At 39.5% G+C, this 26,952-nt stretch overlaps 4 protein-coding genes across 5 annotated transcripts; 2 read left to right on the plus strand and 2 right to left on the minus strand.

Annotated features, from left to right (window-relative positions):
* Positions 1–928: 928 nt before the first annotated feature.
* Positions 929–1,450, plus strand: LOC138888155 (uncharacterized). The gene has a single exon (XM_070169971.1). The coding sequence runs from the start codon at positions 929–931 to the stop codon at positions 1,448–1,450; it is 522 nt and encodes a 173-aa protein (XP_070026072.1).
* A 13,085-nt stretch (positions 1,451–14,535) lies between these two features.
* LOC104245346 (glucan endo-1,3-beta-glucosidase) lies at positions 14,536–16,964 on the minus strand. Of its 2 annotated transcripts, XR_715715.2 has the most exons (3): positions 16,404–16,964; positions 14,703–16,278; positions 14,536–14,608 (listed from the first exon to the last, which is right to left on the minus strand). XR_715715.2 is itself a non-coding variant. In XM_009800937.2 (2 exons), the coding sequence occupies exons 1-2, from the start codon at positions 16,480–16,482 to the stop codon at positions 15,197–15,199; spliced, it is 1,161 nt and encodes a 386-aa protein (XP_009799239.1). In that variant the 5' UTR covers positions 16,483–16,964; the 3' UTR covers positions 14,629–15,196. The 2 variants fall into 2 exon arrangements, 1 of the variants encoding a protein (XP_009799239.1); XM_009800937.2 differs by lacking the exon at positions 14,536–14,608 and having other exon boundaries at positions 14,629–16,278.
* A 413-nt stretch (positions 16,965–17,377) lies between these two features.
* On the minus strand, positions 17,378–20,507 carry LOC104245347 (thylakoid lumenal 17.4 kDa protein, chloroplastic). Its single transcript, XM_009800938.2, has 4 exons — positions 20,310–20,507; positions 20,061–20,188; positions 19,030–19,276; positions 17,378–17,884 (listed from the first exon to the last, which is right to left on the minus strand). The coding sequence occupies exons 1-4, from the start codon at positions 20,425–20,427 to the stop codon at positions 17,661–17,663; spliced, it is 717 nt and encodes a 238-aa protein (XP_009799240.1). The 5' UTR covers positions 20,428–20,507; the 3' UTR covers positions 17,378–17,660.
* Positions 20,508–22,587: 2,080 nt separating this feature from the next.
* LOC104245348 (protein ACTIVITY OF BC1 COMPLEX KINASE 3, chloroplastic) lies at positions 22,588–26,952 on the plus strand. Its single transcript, XM_009800939.2, has 7 exons — positions 22,588–23,117; positions 23,202–23,429; positions 23,596–23,931; positions 24,103–24,658; positions 24,807–24,993; positions 25,095–25,461; positions 26,030–26,952. The coding sequence occupies exons 1-7, from the start codon at positions 22,794–22,796 to the stop codon at positions 26,165–26,167; spliced, it is 2,136 nt and encodes a 711-aa protein (XP_009799241.1). The 5' UTR covers positions 22,588–22,793; the 3' UTR covers positions 26,168–26,952.

Here is a 26,952-nt window from a genome sequence, read left to right on the forward strand (position 1 = left end):
TTGTTTTATATATATACAACTTGTTCAAAATCTTTGTCTTATTATTTGATCTATACAACGTCTAACGTACTTTACTTGCAAATTATTTGATTCAACTATTTATTTGTTATTGGACTTATTCATAAGTTATATTCAGTCGGGATCCACCGTTGTGGACCGCGAGGGGTGCCTAACACCTTCCCCTCAAAGTTATTTCGAGCCCTTACCCTAAATCTCTGGTAATGTAAACCAATCCAAGAGTTAATCGCTCTAGGTGCCCTAATGCATCATAATCCGTTAGGTGGAGACTCTGCAAATACCCAACTCCCAAAAGGAAACGAGTTATTACCCCAATGAATGTCGAAACTTGGACTTTCTCCGCAGAGGAAAAAAGGGGGCGTGACAGTTAGCCCTTGCATTAATAAGCGCATCTAGGAAATTAAAACCATATTTTCAATGCCATCCAATATGTGTATTGACTACGTACCCACTTTGAAGTGTCTTGCATAAGCCCGAATTATCGGGCAGACTGGCCAAATGGGCCATCGAATTTGGAGGGTATGATATGAAATATCAGCCTCGAACGACTATCAAGTCTTAAATTTTGGCAGACTTCGTGGACAATTTCACGCCTGCCATCGTACCCGAAGTAAAAAAGGAACTCTTGATAAAAACAAGTACGTCATCGGAGGTATGGACCCTCTTCACAGATGGTGCCTCGAACGTGAAAGGATTCGGGCTCAGCATCATTTTAAAACCACCTATGGGCAGTGTCATTAGGCAATCTATCAAAACTTCAAAATTGACTAACAATGAGGTCGAGTATGAGGCCATGATTGCAGGTCTCGAACTAGCCAAGAGCCTTGGAGCTAAGGTCATCGAGGCAAAGTGTGACTCCCTTTTGGTAGTAAATCAAGTAAACGGGAGCTTCGAGGTTTGAGACAATCAAATGCAGAGGTACTTAGACAAACTTCAAGTGACATTGCACCGCTTCAAGGAATGGACATTGGACCATGTACCTCGAGAACAGAATAGCGAGGCCGATGCACTTGCAAAATTGGGGTCATCGGTTGAAGAAGATGATATCGCCCCGGGGACTGTCGTCCAACTATTGAGGTCGGTGGTTGAAGAAGGCTATGCAGAAATTATTTCAACAAGTTTAATGTGGGATTGGAGGAATAAGTACATTGACTACTTGAAGCATGAGAAGCTCCCCACGGACCCAAAAGAGTCGAGAACACTTCAAGCCAAAGCAGCTCGATTCTCACTCGATGAAAATGGAACGTTGTATAGAAGAACCTTTTATGGACCAATGGCAGTATTCTTGGGACCCGGGGACACCGATTATGTATTACGAGAAATCTACGAGGGCACTTGTGGGAACCATTCTGGTGCCGACTCTTTGGTTTACAAGGTGATCAACGAGTACTATTGGGATAACATGGAAAAGGATACCAAGGAGTTCGTTTGAAGGTGTGATAAATGCCAAAGATTTGCACCGATGATCTGTCAACCCAGTGAACAACTCCATTCGGTCCTATCCCCATGGCCATTCATGAAATGGGGGATATCGTTGGCCCCCTACCAACGATGCCAGTAAAGCTAAATTTATTTTGTTTATGACTGACTACTTCTCAAAATGGGTAGAAGCACAGGCCTTCGAGAAGATAAGAGAAAAAGAAGTCATCGACTTCATATGGGACCACATCATATGTTGGTTCAGGATACCTGCCGAAATAGCATGTGACAATGGGAAACAATTCATCGGCAACAAAGTAACAAAATTCCTTGAGAACCATAAAATCAAAAGGATTCTATCAACGCCTTACCACCCAAGTGCAAATGGTCAGGCTGAGACCACAACAAAACCATAATTCAAAACTTAAAGAAAAGGTTAGATGATGCAAAGGGCAAATGGAGAGAACTATTACCCGAGGTGCTATGGGCATATCGAATGACGTCAAAGTCGAGCACGGGGGAGACCCCGTTTTCTTTGGTATACGGGTCTGAAGCATTGATCCCAGTCGAAGTCAGGGAACCAAGTGTCAGGTTTCAGCATGCCACTGAGGACTCAAATCATGAAGCTATGAACACTTCTCTCGAACTACTAGATGAAAAATGTGAGGCCGCATTAATTCGAATGGCCGCGCAAAAATAAAGGATCGAAAGGTATTACAACAGAAGGACGAACCTTCGATATTTCAGAGTCGGGGACTTAGTCTTAATGAAAGTCACTCTCAACACTCGAGACCCAAACGAAGGGAAACTAGGCCCCAATTGGGAAGGACCGTACCGTGTCCTCGGAGTCGTAGGGAAAGGATCCTACAAACTTAGAACAATGGAAGGCAAACAACTACCAAACAATTGGAATGTATCGTTGCTCAAACGCTATTACTGCTAAGGTATGACCTTCTCCCCTTTTCCATTTGTATTTAAAACTAAGTCCTTGCAGACGTTCGATTGGAAATATCGACGCACCTTTCAACTCGTAGACCTTGGATTTTAAAGCATGTGTTGCCTTTTTTTCCCTTAGATCGGGTTTTATCTGAAATAGGTTTTATCGGCAAGGTTTTTAATGAGGCAACACCTATATGCTACCTAAGGAATATTCAATAAGTATTCAAGGCTTCTTTTCAATCAGCCTCAAACACTGGGGGGGCATCACCCTTGGAGGACGCATTCTCGAAGAAAGCAATTCATGCCAAGGAGGGCTTCGATAGAAAAATGTTGTAATGGGCCATATGGTCAAATGAATCATGTCCATGTAGAATAATCGAGCCCCAAGCGGCAACATGTACGCATGTATCAACTATTTGAAAAGCATTCTTATTATATCAAAAAACTTTGTGCCTCGAAGAAGCCTATTATTTTCACATTTAACGGCCCAAGGGCCAAAACACCGAAGGTACCCGAATACTCGGGGACTGCCATCGACAATCAACACATCGAACAATCGAACTTATAAGACCTCAAAGAGGCACACTCAAACTCATAAGACCTCAATGAGGCACACTCGAACTTATAAGACCTCAAAGAGGAACACTCGAGCTCATAAGACCTCAAAGAGGCATCCCCTCGATATTAAGACCAAGGCCATCACACTACGGTCATATGAAAAGGCTACGACCGAAATAATGCAGCTCGGAGACGTCCGAATTCCGCCATAAAACTAAAAGGCCTTCATAAACTTCGAAAAAATCGGTTAAATCAGGCTACCCTCGGCAAAAGCAAATTATAAAGGGCTTCGATAAAATCAGCCCTCGAATAATGCAAAGGCTTCGATAACATCAACCTTCAAAGAAACCTCAAAAGGTATTAGATTAACATTGCATATCAAATTACAAATGAGGTTCCAATCAATCGAACCTTCGAAAAAATCGAACAAATATGAATACAAAAAGTACATGCTAAGGCATACCAAATTTTTCACTAAGTCTTTAGCCAGAAATAGGGAAAAATTATAGCCATTTTAGAGGCGGAATTGGCTCTACCTAAAGAGCCTAAGGGCCAACCCAAAAAATCCTAAGCACCAACCTAAAGAGCCTAAGGGCAAATAGTTAAAGAGCTTAAAGGCCGAAGCACACCATGCTCGAGACCTTACCCAGCTCGGACTCAAAAATCCCGAGCTAAACTTAGCTCGAAGATCGAACCTTAAGTAGTAACCTATTATGGATCGTTGATCAAAACACAAAACTTGAGGGTCTATTCTACCGCAAATTTGAATCAACGCTCAGAGATTATAGCATCAAAAATCAAGCAAACCTTGAAGAAAAATTGAAGACAAACGATCGAGGAAACTCCTTTCTTTTTTTTATATACAAAACGATATTACACAGGAGTCCTACAAGGCAAAAAATTATAAAAAGAAAGAAAAAATTCTACTTACACCAGTGGGGCATTCCCCCCCGAACCTGTCACTTCCCCGGGACCAGCCTCTTCCCCGGGGGTAGCTTCTTCGGCAACCTCCTTAGCTTCATAATCTTTGACGTCATCATTATCATCAGAGGAAAGGACAAATTTGGCATAAGCCTCATCTGCCTTAGTTTTCTTTATCTCCTCGGAAAGATCGACGCCCTTAGCATGGACCTCTTCGAGGGTCTCCCTCCGGGATCGGCGTCGGGCATAGTCATTGCTTCTTTTCTCTCGGTCAGAAGCCCCCCTCAACTCCATCTGAGCATCGGTATCATCCTTCGAATATATGGCCACCATCCTATCGGCCTTAGCTTGTATTTCTCCGGTTTCGGCCCGGACTTCCACAACTTTGGCCTTGGGCTTCGCACGACCAACCTCGAGCTTGGCTATTTTACTAGCCTGAACCAAGTTGCTCCCTTGAGCATTCCGAAGTTGAACATCGAGGGCCGATACCTTCGCCAGTGCATCATTTTTAGCCATAAAGAGGGTGTCCATATTTGCCTTCCATTCATTGCACTCAGCTCGAACTTGATCTACCTCGCCCCGGAGCTACCCAATCATATCTAGCTTTTGTTGTAGCTGAGACATTGAAGTATTAGCCTCCAAAGATGGGAGAGGTAGCCCGTATTTTTTCAGAACAAAGGTTACCTGCCTTTCTAACTCACTCTCATATTCAGGAGCTTTGGTCAACTCCGATTGAAGATGCTTCAGTTCTTCCTCCTTTTTGTCAAGGAGAAGCCTGAGGGTTTTTTTCCTCATTCAAAGCTCTACGCAACTCGACTTCACAGTGATGCAATTTAGTTTTCAATTTGCCGAAGGCCTACAGAAAGGAAAGGAATAACCGATTAGACAAAAAAAGTTTGGCATTGGAAAATATTGCAGTGCCACTAAAAACTTACAATTAAGCAAAGATGTTAAGCCTCCTCGAAGATTGAGCTCGCGTCCACTAGGTCGGCCTCATCGACCCCAGCAAAGCAACCCTAGAAGGGGGTCATTTTCACTCTAGACTCCGCCTATCTCGGACGTCTTCAAGTTCTGAGCATCCCTAATGGCATCCTCGGAGAAGGACGAAAATGACGAGGAATAACCTGCTGTCGTGGCCTCTGGGAGATCACCCGAGGAGCTCTATTCAGGCAAAGAAGCTTCGAAGCTCGCTCCCTTTAGAGTATTTCCAGAAGTTTGAGAGGCAGTTACCACGTCAAGCGATGCAAGGCCTTCATCTTCTTTTTCTTTTAAAGTTCCTTCCTCGAGGCTAGGGGCCCCGATGTCAGCAGGCTTGATAGCCTTGGAAGATTTCCTGGTTCGAGTCACCAACGTCGAACCCTCCGTCTCGTCACCATCATCATCCATGAACTGGTGGACCAAGTCTATATCCACATTGATGACGATTCTTTTCTTAGACCTCCGAGCCGGCTCTTCTTGTCTTTGAGTGTCCTCGATCATCGAGGATCTTTTTCTCTTGTTATCCTCCTTTGGCTTTGGAACCGAAGATCCTACTTCCTCCCCAGAAGGGGGCGGCCCCATCTCGAAGAACTCAACAATACCTGTGATAGAGGAATCAGGTCACATGAAGAAAGACATTCTTAATAAGAAAAGAAACATTATGACGCGTACCGTGGTGTTTCGCTTCCCACTTGCCCTTCGACAAGTCACGCCACTTGAGTTATGTCATATGTTGAATTAGCAGCTAGTTTGTGAACCTAGTCCTCGAGGTCGAGAACCGCATTAGACATCCACAGAACCGTTGCGGAAAAGAGAAAGGAATAATTATGCGAAGTTTAGCAAAATTTATGAAAAAAAACTAAAACAAAGAATTAAACTCATGTTTAAAGTTCCATTTCTCGGGGAACGGAAGGAACTCCTTGGGAATAACATTGACGGTCCTCACTCGGATGAACCGGCTCATCCATTTGGATCCTTTCCTTCCTCGTTACTAGCGAAGAAGAACTTGGTTGATCGGCGTTGGAGTTTGATTAAACCTCAAAATGTTAAGGTCGATATAATCGAATGAGGTGGCTAAGGGTGAACTTGAGCCCGACCTTTTCGATGAAGAACCTCATCATTATTACAATCCGCCAAAAGGACGGATGAATCTATCCCAGGGTGACTTGATATCTTCGGCAGAATTCAAGCAAGAGCGGGTCGAGGGGACCCAACGTAAATGGGTATGTATACACACTCAGGAACCCCTCTATGTAAGTTGTGATGTCCTCCTCACTAGAAGGTATTTGCAGAACAACCTTCTCTTCCCATTTAAACTCTCTCTTCATAGCATCGAGGTGTTCTTTCTCAATTGACCTTATGTATCCCGATGCATGCCCTCGACAGCCGGGGACGTCGGGAGGGTTCTCGATTATAAAGTCCTTTTATAAAGAAAATTGCTCGGTACGATCTCGTGAAGCGCCGGCAGTTTACCACCGGCCGGATGGGAAGTAGAAGAGTAGGTTCCTTCTTTCTAAGGAATGGTGGAGGTTCCTTTTTTCTGAGGAACGGACTTGGAAGTTTTTGCCATCAGTTCTTTAGAAAAAGAAGGAAGAAATGAATAAATCGGCAAGGTTTTGAGCTAATATGGCGGAGGAACTGGTGGTGAAAAGGAAACGTATAGAGGAAAATAGATGTTTCAAGGTGGAAAAGTTCTTAATGAGAAGAGAAAACAAGTATATATATAGAGGAAGGCGACGACGGTTCATTAATATTGATGGTCGACCGGCTCTGACGTGCATTTAATGCTTTTGGGAAGAGAACCGACGGGACGCTTCGGTCATTTCAATGCTTACATCATAAAAGTGATGGCATCATAAAGGACTTCGGGAATTCAAATTGTTTCATATCATTTCATTCTAAGAAACGCGGGGACTATTTGTATACGATCAAAATCGGAGAGCTCGACTTCGAGGACTTAACGGTACCCCGGGCTCGAGTTCGGGCAGCACGAAGTAAAGACCAGATCTGACTGGAAAATGCATACCTCGAAGGAGTGAATTATAGACCCGTCATGATCTGCCTCAAGGGCAGTACAATTTTGATGACACTCAAGAAAGAGCAGGAATTTCTCAAGGACACGTGGATCAGGGCATAAACTAAAGGATAAGATTTGTATGAAATAGTACGAGTCCATACTAGGTTGTTATATACTGTACCAATAGAATCTTTACCATAATTGGGAATGTACTATATTAGGGTTTTCCCCTCCTATATAAAGGGGACTCCAATCATTTGTAAAGATCATCTCATTCACTGCAATAGAACATTTTACTCTGCTTTTCTCATTTACTATGCTCCATAATTGTTCTTTAGCTTTATTGTTTTTACTTTACTGTTCATATTTTATTGCTCTTGACTTACCTCGAGGCCCCCGAGATAATCGAGCTCGAGGTCCCCATTACTCTAACAATAGTGGTTTGGTTCATCAATTATTCTTACTTAAATAGAATGTTATTGGTATACTCACTAGTATTGGAATAAATTACATATCTTTAAAACCACAAATCACATTTAATTGTTACTCACATTTTTCGAGGTAAACAACTACCAAAGGAGTGGTATAACTCGAGTTAGACGAGAGGCAGGGATGTAATTTTTAAAGAGGTTTGATCAGACCCTGTTTACCCTTAAACTAGATAACAATTGAATTTGTACGCGGTTTAAAAGATATGTAGATTGATTCAACACAAATGATCAAAAATGTTAGATAAATAAGTTAAAGACACAATGAGTAATCAAACCAGTCGTGCCGTTATGGCCTAGCTTAGTCTTGGATTGGGCAATAGTTTCTGCCTCGGTTGGGTCCTTGACTCGAGGCCAGTCAAGAACAAAGAACAAAAGTAAAGTCAATACCTTGCAATAATTAGAAAACAGAGAAATAAGTTTGTATTGCCTTGATATGCATGTTACAATATGTCTTATTGAAATAAAAGTTTCTACCCAAACTCACCCATGAACAAAGAGAAGATATATTGTCATTAATTAGACAATAGGGAGATCATGTATACAATACCAAATCATTTCCATTAGTTACTTCTTTTTTAATGTCTCAAAATACACACACTTTCATAGTCTGAAGTAGAACAAGTGATATAAACATAACATGAATTGTTTGACTTTCTCCAACACCGATATACAACCCACACTATGTCTACGAAGCCTCTAATAGATACAAAGAAGTACAATGATAGTGACGGAAACAAGGCTCCGGCTATACCTCAAAACATGATAACATAATGAACAAAAGATACATGATCCCGGAGTGAGGTGGGACTCACCAAGTCTGCTGGGAGGAGGGTGTACTACTATCACTGATATTACTGCGTACTGTAGAACTACCTGCACCAATAAAGATGCAGCGTCCCGACAAAAATAGTACTAGTATGTATAACTAAACATCATCTCAATAGAATGAATAATAATATAAAGGGAGGACAATAATGAAATCAAAAGAAGCCTCAAACAATACCAAAATATCAAGTTAAGAACCACATAAGTTTTCAAGTAAATTTCCATATTTTTAAGTTGAGAGATCTTTAGTACCGATATACCATCATTCACTAGACCACTGTACTTTTACATTTAGTTCGATCACGGTCCGATCGGCTAGGACACCTCATTTGAGACATCAACCACAATCACAATTTCAATTATAATTTCCAGCACAATCACCACCATGTGTGCGGCTTGGCATCCGATCACGGCCCGATTGGCTAGGCCGTCCCTGCCTGAGACATTACCCTTTTCTATCAATCATCTCACTTCATACTTCTTTCACATCTCTTCAATTTATTGGCACTAGTTTCCACAATTATAATATCATTCTTGGCACTTGACCGTATTTCATAATTCAAGTCTTTTTCCACATTCAAACATCAGTATCATCATCAACAACAACAAGGTTTTCCATTCAAGACTTTAAATACACATGTGAGCAATTTAGAATCTTAGGCACATAGAGACTTTTCACACAATTTAACATAACAACCTTCATTCGAACTTGACTTGAAGTCTTAATATTTTTAACACCCATCCCATACTTTGAACACATCCTCGAATGATAAGATAACATGATAAAAGCATTTGGAATACAAACTGAACATATATCTTTCAACACAAGCATATTCGGAATGACCATTTTTATAATGATCAATTTGGGACTTACATAACTTACATGAACACCGTGGAATTCAATTCTAAGAAAAGGGTTTTATACAACATATCTCAATTGAGCTTCCTTAAACTCTAAAATATTCCGGAATTCTTAGAAACTTCAATTTATTTTAGAAATATAATAAATTGAACTAAAATTAGGGAGATGATCATGTTCAAGCTCATTTGAGCATTCTATCAAATGCTAGATGTGCATTAAGGTTTCAAAACACTTTTTATGGAGGATTCCATCTTCCACAACCCATTTTTTACTATTTTTAGCTCACAATCTTCCTACACCCTTTGTTAACATATGCATATAAAATAAACAACTCCCACACCTAAGAATTGTCTTGCTAATTACCTATTTTTAGATAAATTTTTGAAATTAATTAGGGTGTAGAATCTTACCTCTAGGATGAAGGCCTAGTGCACTTTCCTTGTTAATTTTCCAAGATTTGAGTAGGAATTGGTGGGTAAAGTTTAGGAACTCCCTTTCTCACTCTATGCCACCCCTTTCTCTAGAAACATATGATTTTCCTTCTAAAATGACCTCCCAAGGTGTTTTATTGAAATGGGTCGAGTTCAAAAATTAGAAAAAAAATAGGATCCCCGACACAGGTCTGCGGCCGTATATGCGACTGCATAATGCTTTTGCGATTCACAAAATGGACCACAAAATGGCCCTCCAAAATTGGGCAAGTCTGCCCCACTCTGCTGCCGCATAATGCGCCGCAGAACCTCCCTCCAAAAAAATTTCATGCTAAATTTGCGATCAGTGTGCGGCCCGTGAAATCATTGTGCGGCCACATAATGGGCCGCGAATTGGTCCACAATTGTTGCTCAAGTTTCTGCTTCACTCTGCGGCCATTCTGCGGCCCGTAGAGTGATTTTGTGACTGCATAGTGGGCCTGGAAATGCCTTATTCTGCTACCATTTTCCTTTAACTCCTCAGCGCACTATCCATAAGCCTATCATATAAGCCTATCTCGGCACTACGAAATTTGGAATTTTCAGGTAAAATTTTACGGGGTCTTAAAAAAAGAGACCCTCAAAGAGATTCACGCCCGAGGTTTTGACTTATCAGCCGAAATTGAGAAAGCCAAGAGTCTCGAGGCAGAGGAAAAGGAGCTCTATGAGCCCGAGGGTGCTGATGATTCTGGTGGTGAAGACCAGGCGTAGATGCCTTAACATCTTTTTAGTTTTTGTTTTTCCTTATGTACATTATTTAGGCTGTTATGTCGAGTCTTTGTATATATATATATATATATATATATATATATATATATATATATGTATGGAATTTTCCCTTTTGGCAATATCGTGTCTTTACTTTTCTAGCATCTTTTTATAATTTCTATTCATGTAATGTTTTTGATACCTTAGCATAGAATCAAAAGTAATTATGGGGAGTTCGTTTTTCAGAGGTTCAGGCTTTGAGACCTCGGTGCCGAAAGATTTTCAAGATGCTTAAGTGATTTTAGACGATACTTTTGCCGAGGGTAAACTTTTTGTAGGTTTCAAGTTTTTATAAAGGCCTTACTTTTTCATTACGAGCTTCGGACGTCTCCAAGCCGTTTTTAGGGTAGCCGTAGCCTTTTATATTTGGGCACCGCCTAAAAGGTTTGGTGCATTGGAGAATCGGTAGCCCGGATTGTCCGAACTTTCTTCGGGTGATAATCCCTGAGTAGGAGTAGCTCATGGGATCAATAGTCCCCGAGTAAAGGCAACCCGTGGGCTTTTAGGATCCAAAATTAAAGAAATAAGAAAACACGTAATAGCAAGGCGAAACTTTCTTTCATTTCAGTGTGTAAAGTACAAGATCGAAAACGCGTAAAGCCTTGTATCGTGGCTAAAGTGGACTATGTGGGCACGGTTCATATGACTTTTTGGCCCTTACAATGAATCCTAACTACCAAACCTCAGCTTCTAACATACAAGGTTTTCCTTTTTTTCTTTGTTAAATTTTTCCTTGCTAAAATCCTTAATCCTAAGGTAATGGCCCCAAGTATTCGAGGTCGAGCTTGAGAGGGCTCCGATACTGTTGATGCGAAGTGAGTGCCCATTGACTCCGATTTGAGATCGGCCTTCAAATCTAGGTTAGCATGTTGTATTGTTGCCTCGTTAAAAACCTTGCCAAAAAACTCATTTTGGAAAGAAAAAACGGTTGAAGGGAAAAAGAGTACAACGCGTGCTTTCAGACCTATCATCCATATCCATCCTTGGTCGTTTACCTATAAATGTTAGTCCGATTCATAACATGATTAAAGAGTAATTGAGTTCCTACCTTAGCAGTAGTACCACTTTAAGTGTGTCACGTTCCAGTTGTTCGGTAGTTATACACTATTTCCTGCTTCGGTTTTGTACGAGCCTTTGTCGGTAATTCCGATGACTCGATATGGTCCTTCCCAATTCGGTCCCAGCTTCCCCTCATTCGGGTTCCGGCTGTGTATTGTTACTTTTCTCAATATCAAGTACCCAATCTTAAAGTGTCGTAGGTTGGCTCTTCAGTTGTAGTATCTTTCTATTAGCTGTTTTTGGGTGGCCAACCAGACTAGGGCGGCCTCCCGCCTTTCATCCAATAGTTCTAGGCTCGTGATCATGGCCTTGCCGTTTGACCCTTTTGTCGCATATTGGAACCTGAGGCTCGGCTCTCCTACTTCGATTGGTATTAAGGTTTCGGCCCCGTAGACTAATGAAAATAGGGTGGCACCGGTACTAGACTTCGAGGTCGTATGGTATGCCCATAGGACTTCAGCCAGGATTTCATTCCATTTCCCTTTGGCATCGGTCAACCTCTTTTTCAGTTTTTGAAGTATGGTCTTGTTTGTTGATTCTGCATATCCGTTCCCACTAGGGTGATAAGGTGTTGATAGTATCTTTGAAGAATTTATTTACCTTGCTGCCGATGAATTATTTCCCATTATCGCAAACGATCTCGGCCGATATCCCAAATCGACATATTATGTGGTCCTAGATGAAGTCAATGACTTCTTTTTCCTATATTTTCTCGAACGCTCGAGCTTCGACCGATTTGAAAAAATAATCGATAATGAATAGTATGAATTGAGCCTTACCGGGTGCCCACAGCAGGAGATCGACGATGTCCATTCCCCATTTCATAAATGGCCACGGGGACAAGACCGAGTGGAGCAACTCTCCTGGTTGATGGATCATTGGTGCGTGTCTCTGGCAGCCATTGTATTTTCATACTAAGTCCTTTGTATCCTTCTCCATTTCGGTCCAATAATAGCCGACCCTAATTAATTTTCGAACCAAAGATTTCGCCCTCGAATGGTTCCCGCAAGTGCCTTCTTGAACTTCTCTCAAGGCATATTCGGTATCTCCCGATCTCAAGCATCTGGCTAACGGGCCGTCGAATGTTCTTCTGAACAAAGCCTATTCGACCAAGTTAGATCTGCTAGCCTTTGTACACAGGGACCTCGATTCTTTGTGATCCGAAGGCAGTTTTTCGGTTTTCAAGTAGATTATGTATTTGTTCCTCCAATCCCAAGTTAAACTCGTCGAATTTACTTTGGCATGGCCTTCTTCTATTACTGACTTCATGAGTTGTACTGAATTCGTCGACATCGACCGACGAACCCAAGTTAGACAGAGCATCGGCCTCACTATTCTAATCTCGCGCCTCAGCTTGAAGATATTTTTTTTATTTTTCAACTGTAATTGTATTTTCACCAACACAACTTCAATTTTCAAAAATTATTTTTCAACACAACTTCAACTTTCAAAAATTATTTTTCAATACAACTTCAAAAATTATTTTTTTCGAGTTTCAATCAAATCTATATCCAAACACTAGCTTAAGATTGGTAAAATGACCGCTCAGATCGATAGCAGCCCTTCCAAAATGTCTGGATTTAATATATTATTGCATACTATATATAGAGTGAAATTAACAAAGTTACACCCCACTACTCGCCTTGTTTAAAAAGTGCAATATGTGAAAATAGTAAGAATCCATCAACGGAAAGACTATAAAATATGCTTTTCAATTGAATTTAAGTTGCAAAGTTGAAATTTATAGTTAACCCAGGGAACAAACGTGCATTTTTTCTATATTATATATCGGTGAAGGCCAAATATACCCCTCTATTATTCGAAAAGAATCAATTTACACTCCGTATCGGACAAACAATGCCCCTAGTGTTACAAAAATGGTTCAAAATTGCCCTTTAACCGTTAATTCCCTCCACCATGGCTAACACCATCCCATGTCCATGTGGCCTGCCAGCCTAACCCCACTTAACCCTCTCCCCAAATACTTCGCTTCTCCATCCTTATTTTTCACCACCATAGCCGATTAGTTCATATTCCATTTTTCAAAAATAGAAACAAAAATATAGTTCGCCATACAAAAATCACTTACAAATGCCAAATTTCACTGGCTAGTCTCCAATTTTAAGTTTTTAACTTCAACACCCACAAATTCATATTTCTCTTGAAAATTATTCTCGTCGAAGAAGGAAAATAGGAAATTGTTTATATAAGTAAGGTGCAATTTTTGTACTATTATTTATCTCCCTGGTGTAATTACTTCACAAGAAAGCATGATAAGAAGCTCTCTGGTCTACGGGCTTTGTTTTAGTCTTCATTCACAAGTTTTTTTCACAGGTTCACCAAATAAAAATTTGATTCCTTCAATTTTAGCTTCTCAACAGAATTCAACATATGAGAGATTTTCAAAATTCGCTAATCCTAGTAGCATAGTTATTCTACGAACTTCCTATTCTATTTGTAATAAACATTGGAAATAAGAAGTAAGAATTCTTGAAAATTGAAGTACAAGATTTTCTATTACTATCTCTGCAACGTCTGCCATTTGGGTATAATTCAACGTCTGCCTTCCCACATCCCAGATTTGTTAGTTATAGATAATTAGAAATATAATTGGATTCAAGTTTTGATTTTGAAGAGAGAAGGAAACATAGTTCACCGTAGAGTAATTAAGGTGAGTTTATAATGTTGGGAAAGTAGAGTGTGGCGGGAGAGGAGGGGATAAAATTGGGTTGGGTGGTCAGGTGCCACATGGCATCCACCTCATACAAATGTTAGCCCACGCAGGTTTGGTGGTGGCCATGGTGGAGGGGTTAACGGTTGAAGGGCAATTTTGATATACTTTTATAACGTCAAGGGTATTATTAGACTAATAGTATAACGGAGGACAAATTTGATCCTTTTAAAATAATATGGGGCATATTTGAACCTTTTCACTATTATATATCTTTGAAGTTCCACTTTATGAAGCTATAGTTATTTCTGGTAATGTTAGGATTAAGAATCGCGGGCTAAAGAGAAGGACAATCGCAAGTGAAAAGTATGAAGAAGATAGATCGTTAATGAGTGAAACTAAATCTGCTTCGCATATGTCTTATTTCACAAAGCCAAATGTAAATTTTCTTATTTCAAATTTGAGCAATCAAAAGAAATTTAGAGGGTGATTGACTACGCTTATAAAAACTCATCAAACTAGCTTATAATTACTTTTTTGGTTAGTATATCTTCTATACACGGTAGTTCTTTTGCTCCAAAACACTCCTTCAATATTTCCACTTTCCGTAGCCTGAAATTTCAAGATACAATTATACAAAGGAATCGAATCATTAAGCTCTCACAACATGATTTAAAATCAAAGCAACTTAACCACCCCAACTTACTTGGATCTCTAGTGATGACGGCTCCACTTCCTTTAAAATTACAATCATAACCATACTTCCACTAGCTTGGATTGTCCAAGTCCATATAAGGAGACCGCCAGCCCATTCCCCAATCAATGTGTCCCCTCGCATGCCCAGACCACCAACTGAATATATTATAGGGGCTCAAACGGGAACAAACTTGACTCTGATACCATGTAAAGATATGACACTTGGGCCTAACTCAACCCCAAAAGCTAGCTCATGAGGCGAGGATTACCAAAGTTCATAAGGAGACTATCAGTATCAGTCCATTGCCTAACCAATGTAGGACTCTAACCCACTCCAACACCCCCTTGCACGACCAGACCACCTACTGGAGTGTAGACAATAATCAATGTTTCGGAAGACACCATCTTTTTCCTTTAGCAAGTGCAGGTGTTGTTGGATTCATAGGTGCAGCCTTTGGGGTCGAATACGATGGAATCACTTTTGCCTGCAGACCAGAGCCAAATTTACAGACACATCAAGCACACGTACAGGAGTATTAACAAATATGTTCTACTATTAGTGTGACCATGATCAGTGACGGGCACAGCAGCATTGGCGGCATTAGCTACCGTTGGACGTAGGATTCCTATGTCATAAACTGGAGTCATATTAGGCTTGAACAATCCAAAATTTCTTTCACAAGCTGGCCCTGGTTTTAAATCCTCATTGAAGAGTGCAAAAATGTACGTTTCAAATGTCCTGTGAGGCATTAGTGGTGTCCCAACACCAGACATCACGTGTTGCATGAGCTTTCTGTTGTATTCCGCGGCGCTTTCAGCGTCTACTCCAGCTTGCCCTGGATCTCCTTTCGATGGCCATCCAGTTTCTGCAATAACAATCTCTATATCTTCGAAATCCAAGAGCTTTAGGGCCGAGTAGACAGCGTCTAACTGTGCATCCAGCATGTTCGTGTAGGTGAGTCGTGTGTTTTCGTCAAACACTCCTGGATTAGGTCTGAAGAGTGCATAATCTAGTGTGTTTTCAGAAGAACCGAAAAATGGATATGGATTTATCATGAATGGTGAATTAGTAGCTCTGAGGAAGTCAAGCAATGGCTTGAGAATATGGATGTCATATCCTGGTCTAAATTTCCCAGTGGAAGGTGGGCTTGAACTTGCGAGTATGCCTAATGAATGTGGTGTAGATATTTGGATGAGACGGTCCAAGGATCTTTCAACAATGGCAGCGTGGAGTGTTTCCATAGCAGGAACTAGGCTCCCAATAAGTAACTTGTTGGCAGTTGAAATTACTTCATTGCCAACAAGTATTCTTACTATGTTGGTGGCAGGGACGTGAGGCAGGACATTATATTCCACCCATTGTCGGGCAAAACTTAACTTGAGAAGGTGCGGAATTAAGTCATTGGGAACGTTTACAGTCACTGCAATACCAGTGCGAGCAAATGCTTTCAAGATTTCTGGATTGGCATCAAAGAGTCTCACGCGACTGATAAAGGTGGATTCAAGGAGGAAGCGCGCGACTTGGACTGGTGGAGGGAGGTTGTCAGCCACTGTGCCATAATTGATACCAATTGTTCCTTCAACTCCTATTACAAAAAGAGAAGTTCTAATTATATCCACTGAGACAGTGTAAATATATGAAGCACATGTTATTAAACTCAGTGACATGCATTTGAATGCTTTGAGCTGATAATAAAAAGGACTTGCTTACCTTGAGTGAGAATTGGTGTAAGGACGAAAAGCAATGCGCCAAGCAGATGAACTAAGGGTGAGTAGAAGACCTTCGCCATTACTGCGCTTGGTTGTTGCAGGTTGCTGCAAATATGTCTGCATGTCAGCAGCTTGGCTGAAGAAAGGCACCTGTGGTAGATGCTTTCCTTTGGAAATTGGCATTCAGATTGATGTTATGGGTTGTCAAGTGAGGCAAGGTATATTCATAGAACAACTAGTACAGGAGAGGAATCTCTTCTTTTACGCTTTGGCAAATATGGATATGAGATACACCCCTTAGATCTTACTATAGGAATATGCTAGTTTTTGTATTGGAACTTTCCCAGACTCTTCTATCAAATGTTCTTCCTTCCTCTTTTTTTTGGGGGGGACTTTTCACATCAAAGACAGCCTTGATAAAGGAAGTGAAAAAGAGAAAACAAGGGGTGTATTATTTCGAACACTTTGACTTGACAGTTAATGTCAAAAAACTAACATTGACAGAACAGGGCAAAGGAAAACATATATTACGGGAAATAGTCAAATTTAAGCTAGCGTTTGTACATAAATTTGATTGAAAATTGAAAAATACAAGTTTTTGAAGATGATATGAAAAAAGATTCTTGAAAGTTTAAATTGTGTTTGGACATGTATTTTACTTGAAAAGAATTTGACGTTTTATAACTAGAAAACTTCAACAAAAACTACTATAAAGTTGTTTTTGGGATTCGAAAATTTTGTTCAAAATCTGCTAAAAAGGTTAAAATCTATAAATATTTGAAAAAAAAAAAACTCCCAAATTTTATGGCCAAACGGGAGCTAAAGCTTTTGACACTTTAAATCAATCACGAGTTTAGATACCTTAGTTTTTTGCAATTAGACATGATATTCCATATTATCCCTCTGATAGTCCCCCAACCACGTTACCTGATGCATATTTCTTATCCACAAACAACAATAACAAATCACTGGTCGAGGAGCAAATTTCAGAGTATGATTTGCTTCTAGAAAACCAACTTAAGTCCATCAGGTTGAACATGTGAAGCTTAACTAGAGTATCATGTACAAAAAGTGTAAATTAATAAACTTCAAATTAAAAGAGAAGAGCTGACTCCTAGTTGCCTTTACCAGCACAACTCACCCTCTTTGCTATACCAAAATGACAAATATATGAGTAATAGCTTACATTCAATTATTCCAGGGATCATGGAAGATGAATCAAGTACAAGAAAACTGGACAATAACATACGGACAACGGTTATCTACATCCCAAGTTAACTCTCCCTTCTTCATTAATAGTTTTATTCAGACATATCTTCTGAAGATCAATGTAGCCAATTATTGTGTCCTCAAAATCTGCATCTTCAAGTTGAGCATCATTAAAGGTAGATCCTGATAGTACAGTGTTCTTAAATGAAGCTCCCTGGAGGTTGGCTTTCTCAAAGTTCACTCGATCTAGAACAGCATTCGAAAAGTCTGTCCCTGTAAATAGTGAAGAGTCAGATTCCCAACCTTGAAAAGATGTATTTCTTCAAATAAGGCATAAAGTCAGAAAGCTTCGGCCATTCTTTAGCCCCTTCCAGCGAAACATATTAGTATGGTAGTTGTCAAACTTTGCCCATGGCTACTGTAGAAAATCATAGAAAGCCTTGGAGGACAATACTACTATGATTTTCTAAAACGTATAAAGGGCATCCCGGAGTAGGGGTAAGGTCTGCGTACACACTACCCTCCCCAGACCCCACTTGTGGGATTCTACTGGGTCGTTGTTGTCATTGTGTAGTTGTATAAAAGGGCAGCCCGGTGCACTAAGCTCCTGCTATGCACGGTATCTGTGGAAAGGCCGGACAACAAGGTTTATTATACGCTGCCTTACCGTGCATTTCTGCAAGAGGCTGCTTCCATGACTCGAACCCCTGATCTCCTGGTCACATGGCAACAACTTTACGATTTACGCCAAGGCTCCCCTTCGATTTTCTAAAACATACCCCAAATATAAATGCAACAGCTTTTATTGGTTTTACTTCAGTGAAGAGACAGAAATAAGAAACCTGGAAAAAGAAAAATATACTTAATCTGTCTTAAATTCAGATATGCAATATCCATCTGATGATTATTCTTCTCATCCATAGTTCTTTTGTCAAAATTTCTGGGAGTGATCAAAGAAATTCTTTTTATGGTACATTTGCAAGTAGACTATAACAAAGTTATTCTGATTACTCAGTGAGTGTGGCAATAATGAGAGCATAGATATGAGATATTCAATGATCAATTTCCATTTCATCTTGCTCAAACACGGAATAGTTGAGAAGTACTCTATCATGGTGCAAGTTACTAAATAATTCCTGCTGTTCCAACCAGCCTTGACATTAGAGGCAAATTACAAATTGATGGACATTGTATAAGTTATTATAAGCTGGTTAAAAGACCCTCATCATATATCTCATGAAATACTAGGTTTTCATTACCACATACAGGAATGTGTACACAAATATAACTTGTAATAATTCAATCAAATGCATTCGTTCCTTATTTCCTGCATTTCTTTGTTAGCCTATTGCTTCTTGGGAGGCTTTAAAAACACAAGCAGAGATTTGTTTTCTACAAAAATTGTTATGTTAACTTACCCTTAAAACTAGCTCCAACGGCATAAGCCTTAGACATGATCACTTCAGTCATGTCTGCACCATCAAATTTTGCACCAGACATAAGTGCTGCTGCAAGTGACTTCCCCTTGAGGTTATTTTTCTCATTTGTGTAATCACAAAAGCGCAGATCAAGTGGTTTGTCATAAACTCCATTAGCTTGACCTATTGTGTTACCAACAAAGGCCCGTGCACACCTATCTGGGTCGGTTGACAATGGAGGCAATCTCTGCAAAATCAACCCAAAATTGTAAACAAATGATAATCTTGCATCCATGTTCATATTAACCAATGACAACTCCTTATAGATTACTCTGTCAAAATCTACATAGGCTTATTTCCTATCTTTGGAACACGAGCTCCAAGATGTTTTCTCTCCTTTAATAGTACACACATGCACTTCTGTAAATCATCATATATTTCAAACTTCGTCCAATCCAACCTAGACTATAGCACCTTCACATGAACTTTATATAGGTTCTTTTGTTTTTTAAGAGAGGTAACATTGACATATTAACTTATGTAGCTAATGACAACTTAGGTAAAACTTGGTAACAAACTTTTAACATAAACCAGTCAAATTTTGGTCTTAGATCCTAATTCATGACCAATCAAGAGAATGGCAAAATCCGAATCTATAGAGGAGTTAATCTGCTTGTGGATTGGGAAAATTAGATTTTGAATTTCTTATGCCATTTGGATTAGGATACTTATTTGACAAACTAAAAACTTTAATGGCGATAATCTTTTTTTCCAGGAATTAGCTCACACAATTTAACTTGGTATCAGCGCTCTTGGTTTAAGTCATGCGTCCATCGATCAACCAAAATATTTCTACCTACCCTAAGTAACATGCTGAAGAGTTAAAAACTAAAAAATTAAAAGGATTCTAGATGCAGTGGTTTACAACACCAATCAATACTGCGACCATTGAAATTAGATAAAATATATCAAATGCAAAGAAATATGTGAAATCGCATAGCAAGAGAGTAACTGTGTGGTATTTCCCCAACCTGACCCGCAGCAATTACGGGAGAAACAGAATTAGCCACTGCCCAAACAGCAAAGAACCCACAAGCAACATTCCTAAGTTGCTTGAACTGACACGAGCTTTCCTCATTATCCGAACCCTCCTTGGTAGCTGCCCCCAGATGCAACAAACGGTAATCACATCGAAAATTATGATATTCAGATGCCATTCAACTTGAAGAGTATTGAGAATCCAACTTGAATATAAGAAAAGATAATTGCTAGAATCGTACCTGAACATTTGATTTGGATGGGTAAGTGAAATTGTGGAGTAGTGAAGTGAGGACGATAACTTGAGGAACGACTGAGGGAATGAGATTTATACGCCAGAGGAATAGATATGGACGCCATTGTTTGTGAATTGTGAGTATTATTGCCAGCGTTGGTCTGAACTCGTTCTGACTTTATCCATCCATCTGTAGATACATCTCCATCCGACGTGGCATCTAGACACTGCTCCTTTTCCTTTCTTTTGCGTTTTGGCCCCTTTCTTCTTCTACTATGACGTTATGGATCCAATTCTTTTATCCTTTTAGTGACTTTAGTCCTTCTACTTTAGATCATAGGGAGCGAGGGGGCTATTGAAAAATTCAATTGTATTGTAATTCTGGTTTTTGGTCAATTATTAGTGAATTAAGTGCATTTAAATCTTTAATTAATAAAGGGGTGCAATTTAGTCCCGGGGAGAGTATGTAAACGTGAAACAAAAAAGAGATGGAGTTACAAATAGAATTTATCTCAAATGATCATTCAATTATTCTAATTACCTACTAAAGTCATGTTTCTTTTGTTTGTAATATAAATGTCACTTAACTACTTCTATAACACTCAAAAGGTCACTCAACTAGAGTTCTTAAACTTTCGACGCCAAAATACCTATTTTATCTTTTAAATTGTCAATCATTATTTTTAATATTATAAACTTTTCTCTTTTTAATCTATATTATGGACTTACCTATAATAAATAATTCTTGCTTATAGAGTAAAATTATAAAAAAATAAATTTAGTATTTTATTAGGGTAATTTGAAATAATTGAGCGATCATCTTACTAATGAACTCCTTGCAAATGGGATGTAATCCCTAAGTTGTATGATAATATTTCTCTTTCACAAGTGTAAGCATTGTTCCCTCAAAAGTGGTTAAGAAAAGAACTTAAAGTTAAAGGTATTACCTTCAAGTAAGACTTAAGGACTAAATTATACTCCTATACTTTATTTAGTTAAGATTAAATGTACTTATTCGATTAATATAAATATCAAAATCAGAATAGGCAGTAATTTAGGGACTAAAATTGCTATTTTTCCTACTGTAAAAATATTAGTCTCCTTGACTAAAAGCCAAATAACAATCGAAGAGGAGGGCAATGTAATTTTACTTGACAGACCAAAAAATAGGGGAAGAAGATGAGCTGCTGTAGTTTTTTTTTTTGGTCCAAAAAAATTATTTATATAAAGTTTACGGTGGCAAAATACAATGAGCTAAGCTTAAACTAGGCACAAGACAACACAATAGAAGAATTACGGGGCGACCTCGCGGTGGGTCGTTACAAAAAGTGGGAAGGGAGTGGAGCTAGAACTAACTAGTTGTTCCCTAAGATGGGTTATACAAAAAGAGGCGTCAAATTGACGCATGACACAATCGGTACAATGTCATCGGATAAGAAAAGATATACCAGATAGAGGGCAACCAAGTCCATTTTTGAATGAAAAGGCTAAATCATCACCTTATTTGAGGAAGTAGCCATGGAAGATTGGGTTTGTATGACTTCCTGGAGTCGAAAGATGCCTTGAAAATATGCTGCTGCTTTAGGTATCTAACAAAAAGCATTCCTAAAAGATCTTCTTCCAACGGTTGGTGCATATCACCAGCTCGTTTTTTCTTCCCCGCCACCATTACCTCCACCTTCACCACAAACCAGCTCCTCCTCTTCCTTTCTCTCTTTTCCCCCCAACTTTTGACTAATTATCTGTTTTTATTTTTTTTAAATTTCTAATATTTATTTCTTCCGTTGGTTCGGTTTGTTATGTTAGAAGAGAATGACATTACCGCACTTATATTGATTTTGGAACTATCAGAATTGTGTTTAATAGACACATTTGTTACAACATAAGATGTTTTATATGTCACAACTCATAACTATTGTTGAGGTGTTAAACGTGCTAAGCGGTGTGTTAATTACACCAAGTTAGAATTAGACCACGGTTAGTTAGTTAGTTAGCTTATTTACGTATCCAGGGTTAAATGACAGCTCTGGTTGAGTTAGATATGAGTTAGCATAAACAGGCTAGCTAGGATATTTTATACAGTTTTGTCATTTTAGCAAGTTTGCTGATAAGCTTCCAGAACTTTCTCTCTTCGTATTTCTTCAATTTCTTCGTGTTCAAACTTGTAATTAGCTTAGATCACTGAAATTGACAAAACAAATGAATGGCCTATAATTTTTGTAAAATAAAATTTCTCTTTTTTGTGCAATATTTAATTCCAAAATGAAGCCAATAACTTCCATATCTAGTGTTTGCGTACCGAGGTGCAGACACGTATGCTCTACGTAAGATGAAAATAAATATTGGCCAGAAAAATAATGGACTAAATAAATGAGAAATACAGCAATTCTGGCAAAGTAATTGGTTCGTTCCGTTCCACATCATTCGCCTGTACTTCCTACTTTTTTTGGGGGAAAAATTAGTTGCTCCGCCGCGCCGGCAGCCTGTCACGATGAGTTTGACGGCCAATCATCATAGTATGCTGCCGTCCTGCGCCGATGTGGTTCGGCTTTCACGGGCGAAAAGCTCCAGCTCCGGCGGCCGGAAAGTGAAGTTAAGAGTAACAGTTCCTCGAGCGGCTCTGGTGGAGGCGAGGCCTCAACAACAAGTAGCAGCAATTAGAGATGTAAGTAATGGTGCAGGGGTAGCCCTTCAAGTTGGGAGAGATCGAGCCGAGGATATGCAAGCTGAAGCCAGAGCTATGCAACGTGCTGCGGGTGCTTCTGTTTATAGTCCCGAACTTTTGGCCACCAAGTATGGCTCTCGCCCATTTAAGGTAAAAATCACTAAATAATAACGAGCTTAAATCGATTTAGTTGGACTTGGTTCATTCGCCCAATTTTGCTTGATTGCTTGGTAGGTAGTGAGCAGAGCTCTTCAAATATTCACTGGACTTGGTTCATTCGCGCTAAAAGTATGGCTTGACCGGTTGAACGGGGAGCTTGATCGCAACATGAGATTGCGTGCCGTTGAGCTTAGGCAGACTTTCACCAATTTGGGCCCTACATTTGTTAAAATCGGCCAGGGTTTATCCACCAGGCCTGATTTATGCCCACCCCAGTACCTTGAGGAGCTCTCTGAGCTCCAGGTATGTATTTTCTTCCTTTTTTGTAGATTTTCCATCACAAGCAAATTCTTGGCATAGTTAGTGTGTTTCTGATTGAAATACAACCTTTGATGTTACTTTCTAAAAAAAATAAAAATACAACCTTTGATTGCGCAAACCAAACTTGACCATTTTTACTTCTGAGCAGGATGCCTTGCCTACGTTTCCAGATGCACAAGCATTTTCATGCATTGAGAGAGAGTTGGGTCGTTCACTTGATACCATCTACTCATCTATATCTGCATCCCCTATTGCTGCAGCCAGTCTCGGTCAAGTTTATAAAGCTCAACTTAAGTACTCGGGCCAGATTGTTGCTGTGAAGGTGCAAAGGCTGGGTATCGAAGAAGCAATAGGATTAGACTTCTACCTAATAAGGGGAGTAGGCATCCTGATTAATAAATATGTTGACATAGTTACAAGTGATGTTGTTGCTCTTATTGATGAATTTGCTCGCAGAGTTTATCAAGAGCTCAACTATGTACAGGTTAGTTTTTGAGTCTTTCTCTTAAACAATACCTTTAAATGGATGCATAATAGACAGTTTAATTTTGTATATATGGAGTCAAGGAGGTGTAGAAGCGGAAGAGCTGCAGCGTTGATAAAATTCTACAACATTCCTCTGGGTTTGAATGTTAATTTTGACAGGTTGATGCAGGAAGGGCAGAATGCAAGGAGATTTAAAAAGTTGTACGCTGACAAAGCAGATGTTCTCGTTCCAGATATTTTTTGGGACTACACAAGTGGGAAGGTTTTAACAATGGAGTGGGTTGAAGGTGTCAAGTTGAACGAGCAAGAAGCAATCGAGAGGCAGGGGCTAAAGGTTTTGGATCTGGTAAACACAGGCATCCAATGCAGTCTCAGACAGCTGCTTGAGTATGGTTATTTTCATGCTGATCCTCATCCAGGGAACCTCTTGGCAACACCTGATGGAAAACTTGCTTTTCTTGATTTTGGGATGATGAGTGAAACTCCTGAAGAAGCAAGATTTGCTATTATTGGTCATGTTGTTCACATGGTCAACCGGGATTATGAAGCTATGGCTCGTGACTACTATGCTTTAGACTTTTTGTCTCCTGATGTAGATGTTTCTCCAATTGTACCTGCATTGCGTAACTTCTTCGATGATGCGCTTAATTCAACTGTGAGCGAGCTAAACTTTAAAACACTTGTAGATGGTCTGGGTGCTGTGTTGTATCAATATCCCTTTAATGGTGAGTTGCTAGACTTGCAATGAATAGTATGCTGACTACTGGTTAGAATGTTTAACAACTTTAGCTATTTGCAAATAAAAGAAATTGTTTAACAGCATTATAGTATCATGTCTGACATTGCTTCTTTGGTTGTTTGATATTCTTGCAGTTCCGGCTTATTACGCATTAATTTTGAGATCTCTCACAGTTTTAGAAGGATTAGCTCTATATGCTGACCCTAAGTTTAAAGTACTGGCTGCTTCATATCCATATTTTGCTAAAAGGCTTCTTACGGATCCTAATCCATATCTGAGAGATGCTCTGATTGAGTTACTTTTCAAGGATGGGAAATTCAGGCAGGCATCATTTTTCCCTTTTTTCTGCTCCTTCTCTAAACTTAGCTCATTCTTCTGATTGGCTGCTAACAATGTGAAGCTCTTATTCTTGGTTACTACAGGTGGAATAGACTTGAAAACTTGCTTGTCCAGGGAAAGCAAGACAGAGACTTTTCTGCAAAAGATGCTTTGCAACCTGTCCTGAAGTTGTTGTTGGGTCCAGATGGTATAGAATTAAGGGATTTGGTTATTAAAGAGGCAGTCCGTGTCAGTGAAGCTATTATTCTGAGTTCAGCTATTGAATCATTTAATTCTATTCCTGGTCCCATGAGGACTTTTGTTTTTAATGGAAACACAAATGGCCCCTTTACAATAAGCTCTGCTGAGCAGCAGAGTTTAATGGAACTTAGAACACAAGTGATTAATATATGGGGATTATTGCGATCCTCAGAGAATTTTGATCCAAGTCTTTTGCAACCAATTTTGCAGGTTAGAAGCTCTCTTTCCATGGAATGTAATTTCCATATTTGGATTGAATTGGTTTATGCATTTTCGGCTTACTGATGCAAGATGGTTTGCCCGTTTACTGTGTGTATTCACACATATAAACAGTATATAGACCTGTAGTTATACATGTATGTGTGTGTGTGAATCTTTTGTCTTGAGACAGACTTCCCATCTTTCTTCTTTAGTGGGGGTGGCAGGGGAGGGTGGGAAAAGGTTGGAGAAAAGGTATTGCGGGAGCTCTAATTATTTTTTAGCTAGGATATGATGGCCCAAATTGCGTGTTTGCAAGCTTAGTTGAAAAATCATGATGCTTACTAGTGTGATATACCATAATGATTGAATTTCTGTGCTGTTCATCATCTTGATGTTTTCACCATTAAGGTTTCAAGTCTCTAAGTTAATATTCGGTTGAAAACATTGAAAATTGTTTTTGTGGTTCGTTTTCCTAATTTTCACAAAATGTGTTTCAACCAAAGTCCACCAAAGAAAAGGTTTTTAGTTTTCGCAGATAGAGTATGTGCTTACTGATAACTGTCTACCACTTGAGCAGGTACTTCAAGAACCAGAAGCACGTACTATTGGAGGGCGTGTAGTTGGTGGAATATCTCAACGTCTTGCCGCACGATTACTGCAACAAGTTCTTCGTGCTCCAGAAACAACGGCCTCTGCTGCACAATTGTTGTCTTGAAATTTTATGTAACATATTAAATGACAATAAAATTAGAAATTTGCTTATACTATACATCAATGTATATAATTGTTGTTTTAAACTTTTATATAATGTAACTGACCCGTAAACATATTTTAACCGGTGAAAGGAAGCTCATAGAATATCAATCAGATTAGACAGCAATCAAGAATTCAATGGAATGGGCTTCAATTTGATATTCCTAGGGGAGCTTGCTAGGATTTGCAAGGGTGGTTATATTATGCGTGCTATATCTTTGAATCGGATCAAGAGGGCTTGTGACAGAAATCCGAATCTTGCTAATCTACTTGTGGATGAAGAGTTTGCAAAAGAGATGGTTAAACGGCAGTTTGGTTGGCGAAGAGTAGTCTGCCTAGCTATCAACTCGGGAATTAGTACACCGGGTATGTCTTCAGGTCTTCCTTTGACTCATACAGGAGGGAAAGTCTTCCTGCCAATTTGGTCCAAGCTCAAGTGATTATTTTGGTGCTCATACATATGAGAGGATCCATGTGCCAGTGTCTTTCCATACGAGTGGCTAAGCAGTCAGAAATGAGGTCTTCTGATGTTTTTTTTTTGGACCTAATTGAATACGGTTCTTGTTGTCATTGAATCTAGGAGGTTAGATTTTGTAGTATCATCTTGTCAAGTGGTCTCTCAAATGTTGGAACTTTGCATATGTTTTTGTGAAGCTGTTTGTATTTGTAGGCCTTGGCGCCTTTCCTTTGATTTTTGTCCTTTTAAGTTACATAAGATCATATAAAATCAGAGCAAGTATTTTACCA

The sequence above is a fragment of the Nicotiana sylvestris genome, chromosome 3, assembly GCF_000393655.2.
Source record: "Nicotiana sylvestris chromosome 3, ASM39365v2, whole genome shotgun sequence".
NCBI lineage: Eukaryota > Viridiplantae > Streptophyta > Magnoliopsida > Solanales > Solanaceae > Nicotiana > Nicotiana sylvestris.

What these genes read in the sequence shown, in the direction of transcription:
- LOC104245348 (XM_009800939.2), top strand. Translation starts at nt 22,794, where the DNA reads ATGAGTTTGACGGCCAATCATCATAGTATGCTGCCGTCCTGCGCCGAT. An exon ending in AGGAGCTCTCTGAGCTCCAG is followed by an intron (nt 23,430 to 23,595) that starts GTATGTATTTTC and finishes ACTTCTGAGCAG; the next exon opens with GATGCCTTGCCTACGTTTCC. An exon ending in AAGAGCTCAACTATGTACAG is followed by an intron (nt 23,932 to 24,102) that starts GTTAGTTTTTGA and finishes AGGTTGATGCAG; the next exon opens with GAAGGGCAGAATGCAAGGAG.
- LOC104245346 (XM_009800937.2), bottom strand. Translation starts at nt 16,482, where the DNA reads ATGGCGAAGGTCTTCTACTCACCCTTAGTTCATCTGCTTGGCGCATTG. An exon ending in TACACCAATTCTCACTCAAG is followed by an intron (nt 16,279 to 16,403) that starts GTAAGCAAGTCC and finishes TTTTTGTAATAG; the next exon opens with GAGTTGAAGGAACAATTGGT.
- LOC138888155 (XM_070169971.1), top strand. Translation starts at nt 929, where the DNA reads ATGCAGAGGTACTTAGACAAACTTCAAGTGACATTGCACCGCTTCAAG.
- LOC104245347 (XM_009800938.2), bottom strand. Translation starts at nt 20,427, where the DNA reads ATGGCGTCCATATCTATTCCTCTGGCGTATAAATCTCATTCCCTCAGT. An exon ending in CATCCAAATCAAATGTTCAG is followed by an intron (nt 20,189 to 20,309) that starts GTACGATTCTAG and finishes ATCTGGGGGCAG; the next exon opens with CTACCAAGGAGGGTTCGGAT. An exon ending in CCGTAATTGCTGCGGGTCAG is followed by an intron (nt 19,277 to 20,060) that starts GTTGGGGAAATA and finishes TTGATTTTGCAG; the next exon opens with AGATTGCCTCCATTGTCAAC.